Source organism: Phyllostomus discolor, chromosome 3, assembly GCF_004126475.2.
Source record: "Phyllostomus discolor isolate MPI-MPIP mPhyDis1 chromosome 3, mPhyDis1.pri.v3, whole genome shotgun sequence".
Classification (NCBI taxonomy): domain Eukaryota; kingdom Metazoa; phylum Chordata; class Mammalia; order Chiroptera; family Phyllostomidae; genus Phyllostomus; species Phyllostomus discolor.
In genome coordinates, this window is record NC_040905.2 from 181,965,673 (window position 1) to 181,975,697 (window position 10,025).

The following is a 10,025-nucleotide window of genomic DNA, read 5'->3' on the forward strand; positions in this document are numbered from 1 at the left end:
TCACCACTCATCCTCCCAGCAGCACTACAAGGCAGACAGGGCCAGAATTTTCACCCCCATTTTCTACCTGGATACCCTGAGGCCCAGTTTAAAAAGTAGCTTTCCTGAGGTCACAAAATGGGTTGGGAGAGGCACAAGGAAAGGACTTCATCACTGCAGCCCCTTTCCTCTGTCTCCTGCCACCTTTCAGTTGCTGCTTTTTTTTTTTTCCTGTCTTTCTGATCTTCCTTTTCTCTCTTTCTCTCTGTCTTCTGACTTGGTTTCTGTTTTTCTGTTTCTACTTCAATTTCCCTCTCCCTCTTGCTCCAGCCCTCAGACTGGCATTAGCTTTGCCAATTGTTCAAACACCTCCTCACTTTGAAAATCTGCCAGCCCCGTAGTCCCACCCCATCACAGCACAGCATCTCTGCCCAGAGAAAGCTCTCTCCAGATGCAGGGTGCAGAGATTACCTCTGGGCGATGCTCCTGGCCTCGCCATCTGGTCCCAGATAAGATAAGGGTAGGGATCAGCACTATAAATAGGCCCCCATTCTCCCTCTGGCCCAGGCTGCAGCTAGCTGAGCCCAGGACAGCTCAGGAGCAGCATGGCCGTCCGTCTGTGTGTGGTTGCCCTGGCCTTGGCTGCCCTCCTCATTGTGGACAGGGGTGAGTTGGCAGAGCTAGCCTAGCATTCTGTGGCTTGGCATTGGTAGGTGAGCTGGGAGTAGGGGCAGAGGCTGGGCTTAGGGTACCCTGAGTCCTCAGTTTTCTGCATATGACTTCTTTCTTTACCCCTCCACCACGGGTGGGGAAAGCCCTGAACTAGGAGAAAGGAAATCTAGGTTCAATTCCTGACTCTGGCCAAGAATTGCAAAAATCCTTTCCCCTCTTGGGCCTACATTTCTCCAGCTGTAAAGTAGGAGGTTGTTCTAGTTCAAGGCTGCACTGAGCAAATACTGGGCTAGAGATCAAGGAGGCAGAAAGGAGCAGGCCTATCATCTCCAAGATGATAGGAGAGTCTGCTGGCTGCAGGGTGGTGGGTCCTGAAAGAAGCCTGGCCTAGGTCCTCTGAGCTTTCAACTACTCTGGCAGGCTAGTGCTGCGGGACTGACAGCACCCATGTGAGTGCATGGGAACCCTCTTCCTGGGGGCATTTGCCCTGGATTGAACACATGCAGCTGGCGTGGGGCCTCCTCAGGGCCTGGGTCACCTCAGCAGCCCCACACCTACTGAGTATAAGGCATTGCTCTGGGCCTTTAAGACAGATCGGTGAGCAAAACAAAGAATGGACTTCCATGATGGAGCTTAAATCCAGTGGGGTGATGGTGGGGGGAATAGACAATAAATAAGATAGGTGTAATATAGATTAAACAGTATGTTAGAAGGTGATACAAGCTAAGGGAAAAAACATGGAGCAGGGTGATGGAGACTGGGAGGGGGTTGTAATGGTAAATCAGCAGAGTTTTCCCTCAGAGGCTAATGTTTGAACCAAGTTTGAAGGAGGTGAGGGAGTGAGCCATGTGAATATTGGGAAGAAGAAGGTTCCAGGCAGAAGAAACAGGCAGTGCAAAGGCCATGAGGTAGCATGCCTGGAGTGCTTGAGGTCCAGCAAGGAAGCCAGTTGCTAGGGAGTGAGAGGCAGGGTTCAGCGTGATGGGAGGGGAGATAATAGAGGCAACCAGCAATTGCAGTGGGTACGGCCTTGAAGGCCAAAGTGAATTGGCTTTTCCTCTGAGTGAAATGGAGGCACTGAAGGGTTTTGAGTGAAGTTATATGGTAAAAGGATCGCTCTGGTTACTGCTAAGAACAGACTAAAGGGGGAAACAGAGAGACTACTTAAGACCCACCTGGACAAAGCTATGATGTTACAGGACAAGGCCTGGCAGGACATGAAGGCCATTGGCCTCATGGCTAGTCCCAATCCCATTTCCCAGCTGGGGACACAGACTCAGAGGCTGGGGCCTCAGAGAATGGGTCTGGGCCTCTGGCCCGGCACAGCCTGCTTACTCCCAGCCTGGCTTCCTTTCCCTGAGGACTTCTGCAGGGAACACTGAGGAGGCCTGCCCTGAAGACCCTTTCAGATTCCTGCCATGGCTGAGTGAGGAGGGGATACCTTGGGCAGAGGTCAAGGGCAGCCTGGGGGTAAATACAACTCCTTCCCACATCCTCCAGGAAGAAACTCTTAATCCCACAGGGTTCTGACGTCTTCCCCACAATGTACTCGGCATTGCCATGTGGGGGCATTGCCACAGGGAGGCGAAGACAAGGGAGCCCCAAGGAGCTCAGGCCCATAGGGTGGCAGGAGTGGCCCACTGGGACAGCACATGGTGGCATGGAAGAAGCTGATTTGGTCTGAATGTTTGTGCCCCCCACCCCAAATTCATATGCTGAAGTGCTAACCCCCAAGGTGATGGTATTAGAAGGTAGGTCCTGTGGTCGGAGCCCTCCTGAATAAGATTAGTACCCTTATAAAATAAGAGACTCCTGAGGGGTCCCTAGACTATTCCACCACTGAGAACGCAGTCAAAAGGCACGGGCTATAAACCAGGGAGAGGGCCCTTACCAGGCACCAAATCTGCTGGTGTCATGATCTTGAACTTCCTGCCTCCAGCACCGTGAGAAATGTTTGCTTTTTTATCGTTAATTAAAAAAAATTGTTAATGAGTGTATTTGAGCCAAACTGACAACATAGGCTGGGGAGCAAGGTCTCAAATACTCCCCAGTGTTTGTTTTTTACAAGCCACCTAGTGTGTGGTGTTTTTGCCAGAGCAACCCAAACAAAGTAAACAGACGCCTAAATTCAGGCCTGCTCAGGAAACCCTGGGGCACATGAGGGAAGGCTTCTTTGGAACGTGCATCTGAGCCTTGAAAAAAGGCTATGTCTGAGTCAATAGGAGGAGAAGGGGAATAAGGACATTTCGGGCAGAGGGAACAGCAGGAGCCAAAGTAGAGCCTGTCCCAGGACTGAGCAGGCTGAGAGGCATAGCTGGGGTGCAGGGACAGGGAGAGGGGGACTTCGAAGTGAGCCCGGGATGAAGCGTGGCAGCAGCTCCTGCAGTGCCCTAAGCATGAAACAAAGGAGCTTAGTGACCATGACAGGCAGCCATGGAAGGGCTTCATAGTTCTTAATGCATTTTTTGTCCCCTAACAGTTACCATGAAATGCACAATTTTTACTTCTCAATGAATTTTATTTAATGATTTGATTTCTTTCTTTTTTTTTTTCCTGAGTCCAACCACAAGAAGCTTGCTTTTCTGATAGTGGCTCTGAGGAAGGTCTGTGAGGTAGTGCCAGGCTTGTTCAAGAAGCAGAATCAAGAAAGACAGGTGCCTTTGAAGGGCATGTCTTCCTGTGAGATATGACTCCGTTCCTCACCCATCTCTGTCAGACTCACTCCCTCTGAGCTCCAGCGTGGGGACAGCAGCTTGAAAGGCACCAATGACGTAATGGGAGAAACTGAAGTGTCTGGCATCAAGGCAAGCAGAGGCCATTGTCCCTTCTCTGAACCCTCCCCCCACAGAACCACGGAGCTGGCAGGGGTAGGCTGGTACCACATCTGAGACTCTCAAGCCAGCTAACACAGCCTGTCCTGCCCTGGAGATTATTATTCAATGATTTTTGACACTGCATGTAACTGTGTAACCCAGACCCCTATCAATATACAGAAAATTTCTATCTGTCAAAAAAAAAAAGAGAGAAATTTCCACATCAGTCAATCCCCAACCCCACCCTATCCCCAGAGGCAACAACCACTGCTCTTTATTCTACCATAGATTATTCTAGAATGTCACAAAGTTTCCTTTACCCCTAGGCTGCTGTTGACCTTGGCCCAAGGTGCCCCATCCACACAGTATGTAGTCTTTTGTATCTGGCTTCTTTGGCTCAGCATAGTTTTGGGATTCAGCCATGTTGTTGCATTATCAGTTGTTTGCTCATTTTTATTGCTAAGTTGTATCCCACTGTATGTGTGTATCAGAGTTTATCTGTTCTCCTCTCGAAGGACATTTGATCATTTCTAGTTTTGGCAATTATAATCTGGAAGGGTCTTGGGGCAGTGCGGAGACAAGGCTAGATTTGCGTTTAGATGTCCCAAAGCAGGCTTGAAGAGCACACCACAGGTCACTTAGACTCAGCTCCCTCTCCCCTCTCCACCTTGGAAATCTCTTGTAAGAGCATTCCCAAGAGAAGGTGAAACCACAGTGCTCTGTACACCTCTAGTGATGGAGAACTCCCCACTTCGAGATGGCCCCCTTCACTGAGGCATACCTGTCATTGACAGAACATTCTGGAACCCAACCTGCCTCCCTGAAGCCTCCTGGTACGGATGGGCTCTGCCCTAGGAGGTTGAGAAGAGCTCATCTCTCCCTTGGCCTCAAGACAGTCCCTAGAAATTTGAGGAAGCATCCTGCCCTTCTCCAATTTACATAGACACCTTTCCTTCCACCTGTGGGGTTACGACATGGCTCCTTTCCCCTCATCCATCCATCATACTGGCCAGTCACAGCAACATTTGCTCAGGTCCTGTAAGCAATTCATCCAGAACTTGAGGGGCCATGGGGCACACCTGTGTGTGTGTGTATGAAAGAGCCAGGTTGGGGAGTGACAGACCCATGTGCAAATCCCAGCTCTGCACCTTAACAAAACTGTGTTACTTCACTCTGAACCTCCCTTATAGGTTAGTTGAGCTCCCCAGGAAACAGACTCAGATCTGCATGCAGTTTATGGGGGAGTATCCATGGGGGTAACACCCATGAGGGAAGAGGGAAGGTGACTGCAATGCAGTGCAACAGAGGCCTCCAGTGATCCTGCGGGGAACTTTGGAGCTGGGGAGGCCCTTCAGCATGGTCCTGAACAGAGATGAGGAGTACCTGGGTAGGGGATGTGATCTTGAGTGAGGAAGCTCCATTCCCTGAGGGCAATTCCTAGGGGGGGACTTCCTGTGAGTGACCAGTGCTCTTGGCAGCTGAGGAAATGGTTGCCTCAGCCCTGCGGGTGGGATCCTGGTGGCCGACCACAGCATCCACCGCCGGCCCCCTTCCTCCCCGTTGCATACTAGTGAGAGAGGTGTGAAGAGCAGTAAGATCATGTATTCTCCATGCTTGACACATGCAAACGAACTGTTATTTTTATTATTACATGGGGCACAATTCCACTGGAATTTGACTAAGGAACAGCTGGACTGTTCCTAATTCTGGACTTGCCATCTCTGTTCATGTAACCCAAGGTCACATCAGCTTTCTGGGAGCCCCATTGCCTGGTTACTTACTACCTTTCCTTGAAGAATTTGAGATTGGATAGTGGCTGGAACAGGTCCCCAAAAGAAGTGCATCTGAACAGGTCCTCTGATGCTTAGACCTGGGGCCTAGAGTCAATATCCCCTAATTCTTATTGTTTTGCCTTTCAGAAGTGCCAGTATCCGCAGAAGAGTTTGTCTTCTCCAGAATGGTAAGGCAGCTGCTTGCAGTTCTGGCCCTTCCTCTGCAGAGGGGCACCCTCCCATCCACACTGGAAAACTAGCGTTTTTTCTTTTACACCCCTGCTCAGATAACCCCCATGGCTCCTTGGTGACCAGGGTGGTCTCCTGAGCCTGTATGTTCCCCAGGTCAGCCCTTCCAGGCTGAGCAAGTCCAGCCCCTTTGACAAAGCCCCAAACCAGGCATCAAAGCCCTCGAGAGATCTGCCCCGATCTGATCTCCAAGGCCCCTGCCAGCAGTGAGATCCCTCTGCCCAGGCGCAGCAGGATCAGGTACACTCTCTGCTTTGTATGGTGCAGAACGACAGGCCGCAGGGTTCAGGCCAAAGAGGTGACCCTGGCACACTGAATGGCCCTGTGGGGATGCCAGCCTCCCCCAACCACACCCCATCATCCATCCCTTTGCTCTGATGCATAGACACCAAGTTGTCCTTGAACCCTGATCCCACCTTGGTCATGGGCCTGATGTTTCCAGTGATCCCAAGGCAGTGGTGTTGGCCTCCTTGAGACCCTCAACCCTCCCTTCACATAGATAATGAGAGGCTTCCCACCCAGCAGCCTTGGCATCTTCACTGTCACCCATAAGAATCCAGCCCCACTTGCTTAATGCCTGAAACCCTTTCAGACTGAGCCTCAGTGAAGTCCCAAGCCCTGTCTTTTTCTCCTGCCTTCTCACACCAGGGACCAGATAGGTCTTGCAGGCTAAGGTGAGCTCAGGAGCCCCAGGGGAGGAGGGGCCTCCTGGGAATGATGGGTGATTCTATCTCTTGGGGTCCACAAAGGAGCCAGCAGCAGAGGTTCCAGTGAGATCCCCTGAGAAGTATATGAACACATCCCCAGGATCTGGAGGGCACATCCTCACTCCACACACATAAATACAGGCACAGGTACACACTGATGTACACATAGCCACAGCCACACACGACTAAAGATGCACACACAAGCAATCATGCCAAGGGGCCCTGAGTGGTTGACTTCATGCTCACTGGATCCCCACTGGCGCCTTCTTGAATCTGGCTCCTCCTAGAGGCCCCTCCGGCTCCAAACAGAGCCCCTGGGTTCCTGCTCACTGCCTCTGAATCCCTGTGCCCTCCCTCCCGTCTGCTCTTTCACAGCCCATCTGTGATCATATGAAGGAATCTCCAAAATGTCCCCAGACACTCAACCTGGTCTGCGGCACTGACGGGATCACGTATGACAATGAATGCCAGCTTTGCTTAGTCCGGATGTAAGTTCACTCCCCACTTTCCCTGTGCTTGCTTGTGTGGGTCCCATCTCTGCGACCTACACATCTGAAAGGAACAAGACTTGACCCGCTTCCTCCTTCACACACACTTGACCTGAGTAGAATCCTCAGTATTTGCCCCTAAGAGAATGGGCACAAGTGTAGTTCACGCACATGGTTTTAAGCAGAAGGCTTAGCTTGTGGGGGGTTGGAAGTGAAGGCGGGAACCCTGGGTTCTTTTCCTTGTTCTGACCCAACTGACTAGGTGACCTCATTTGTTCATTTATTCATCCAGCCAACAATTATTTATTGAGCGCCTACTATGTGCTAGACACTAGGGATACATAATAAGCTCGACAGCATGACTGGCCTCCTGGGGTGTACAGTTGGTCTAAGGTGGGAGCCAAGGTGATGGGTAGCCACCTGCAGCCTAGCATGCTGCAGTATCAGATGGGCGTGCACAGGGTTTTATGGGTACAGGGCAAGGGCAGGGAACACTTCCCAGCTCTGAAGGAGGAGAATCAGCTAGGAAAATGAAGAAATAAGGGAAGGTAATTCCAAGTGGAAAAATGAGCTTGAAAAGTTCTAGAAGAGAAAGTTTGTATATGAGGAAATACAAGTCGCATATGCTGGAGTATAAAGTTTAAAGGATAATAGGGGGGAAGCAAGAAATGAGTGTGGAGAGGTAGGCAGGACAAAAACATGACCTTGATATGTCCGATCATCCTTTTGCTCTCATGTCTTCAGTAAAAAGACCCTTGAGCAGGCCAAAGCTAAGTGAGACCACGGAAGAGAAGAAAGCCTTTGGAAGCTACAATGCTCTAGACAGACATGCAGGAGAGCAGCAGGACAGGCCTAACTTAGAAAATGCTGGTTTTTGACTTGTGGGCTGGGGCAGTTGGTGGTGCCATATGTCAGGATGAGGGGGCGTAGCAGGTTGGTGGGATGGTGATGTCTGTGGACAGCTGAGCCTCTGGGACGTCCCAGTGGAGATGTGGCTGCAGTTTAGGACCGAAGTCTGGGCCAGTAATAGATTTGCAGCCATCAAATGCTGCAAACCCTAACAAGCTGAAATCTCCCAGGGGAGGGTGTGCAAGAGGGAAAAGCTGTAAAAAGATGTGCCCAGGTACCCCTGGGGTCTGCCTTGCACTGTACACTGAGTGGGTGGGGAGGGCTCAGCAGGGTGTTTGGATGGACTGTGCCAAGGTCCCTGAAGGGTACATTACAGTTCCTGAGGAGGTGGCCTCATTCCTGTCTCCTGTGATTCTAGAAAAACCAAACAGGACATCCAGATCATGAAGGATGGCAAATGCTGATCCCACAGGAACCTAAGCCATGAAGCTTCAGGCTGGAGAACAGTGGTGGGAGTGGAAAGGATGTGACATGAAATAAAAGATCCAGCCCAACCTGGTCAAGTGGGCCAGTATCTTTGGGGACTCTGGGGAGGTGGTTGTGGAGGCGGTATGATGGAACTGGCCCCATCCTCCTTACTCTGAATTAACATCCTCTCCATCGCTCCAGTGCTCAACTCTGTCACACATCCCCCTAGAGATCCCAGGTATGTTTTTCCTTTCTGAGGTCAGGGTTCTAAGAGGCCAGCCCCTGGCCTTAGGACTCTCTCTGCCCAGTGCTCTTGTGTGACTGAGGTCAAGAACCTAGGTGAGATCTGTACCTTCTGCCACTGCCAGGGTGCTTGGCCCAGCATCAGAAGCCTTTGTGAGGGTCCCACAACCCCTCATGGCTTTCTCTCTGGCTAACCCAGCACCGCAAATTCTCTCTCTCTCTCTCTCACACACACACACACACACACACAACCAAGGCTGATATCCAAGTAATGCACACAGTACAACAGAACTGCTCGTTAAAATACTGAAATAGGTGTGTAACAGTTGAAACAGGTGTTGTCCCAAGCCCTTGATGGCCCCCTCCTGCACCCTGCCCACCCACAGCAGGATGACTCCAGGCTCGGCTTTCTTTTGGTCAGTGTCCACTCCTACTGGCCGTTAAATATGCTGACATTAGACGCAGTCCCAGGCACACACAGCACACACGCACTCACACAACAGTCCATAGGAACACACAGCGTGCAGAAATCTGCCCACAGAGCCCTGGCCTACGGTATATGTCAAGTGCCCACTCTTTAGGTCAAAGCCTACAGAAGGAAACGCTTGATAATGGTGGTGGGGGAAGAGTGTGGAGGGACCTGGCCAGATGGGAGCATTTTCACACAGGAAAACGAATGCCAAGGTTTAAAAGGAAAAGTGGGGACAAGGAAGGCAGGAACCGACATTCCCTGAACCACAGAAATGGGAACCTAAGCAGGAACTGCTGCTGATAGATTCACAACTATTATAGGGACTGGGAGGTCATCTACAGGCCCTTCCATTGCTACTGACAACAGAATCTCATTTCCCACCTGCATATGAATAATGTAAGATTAATTTTGGCTGCCAGAGACTGAAAAGCTGAGATAACTGCAGCTTAAACAGAAGTTCACTTCTTTCACATAGACCTGTCTAGTAAGCCAATCCCATGCTCCTTCTATATTTACTCTGCCTTCCTCATCAGTTTCTACCTCAAGGTCCAAGGCAGCTGCTCCAAATCCAGCCATCATGTCTACATTCCAGCCCTCAGAAAGGAAGAAGGGCAAACTACTGCCTCTGGAAATGCTTCCCATAAGATGTACATATTAGTCCTGGCAGGGTGGCTCAGTTGGTTAGAGCATCATCTCATACACCAAAGGTCACAGGTTCAACCTCCAGTATGGGCGCATGTGGGAGGTAACCAATCAATGTTTCTCTCTCACATCGATGTCTCTCTTTCTCTCTCTCCTTTCTTCTCTAAAATCAATAAACATATCCTCGGGCGAGGATAAAAAAAAATGTAGTCTTCTCTTATCCATGCTAGTGCAAGGAGACTGGGAAATAGAGTTTTTAGCTGGTTGGCCATGTGCTAAGCTGAAAATCGGGTGTTCACTTATTGTAGGAAGAGTGGATATTTGTGACACCTAAGAGTCTCTGCTCCACATGGGACACCTGTCTTATGCTCAAGCAGCATAGCTCAGCCACGCTTCTCAGTGGCCATTCTCTCCAGGCTTCCACTCACACAATGAGGAATCACAGATTCTGCTTGAGCAATGTGGCACAGTGGAAAAAACACCTAATTCCCTACTTTACAAATGGGGAAACTGTGGCCCTGCCTCTAGGAAGCACCCTGAAATCTAAGTGTGGGCCCCTCAAGTCCCTATCTGTAACATGTAACTTAGCTGCTCCAGGCATAGCTGATTTGGCCAAAAGATTCTTCAGGATTTTTCAAACTGGGAACAAGAAAACAGAGCCAGTTCCTCCC

At 50.4% G+C, this 10,025-nt stretch overlaps 1 protein-coding gene across 1 annotated transcript; it reads left to right on the forward strand.

The window, feature by feature from the left end:
• The first annotated feature begins 466 nt into the window (after positions 1-466).
• On the forward strand, positions 467-9,264 carry SPINK4 (serine peptidase inhibitor Kazal type 4). The gene is made up of 4 exons (XM_028529168.2): positions 467-645; positions 5,384-5,424; positions 6,568-6,680; positions 7,948-9,264. The coding sequence occupies exons 1-4, from the start codon at positions 585-587 to the stop codon at positions 7,991-7,993; spliced, it is 261 nt and encodes an 86-aa protein (XP_028384969.1). The 5' UTR covers positions 467-584; the 3' UTR covers positions 7,994-9,264.
• The last annotated feature ends 761 nt before the right edge of the window (positions 9,265-10,025 follow it).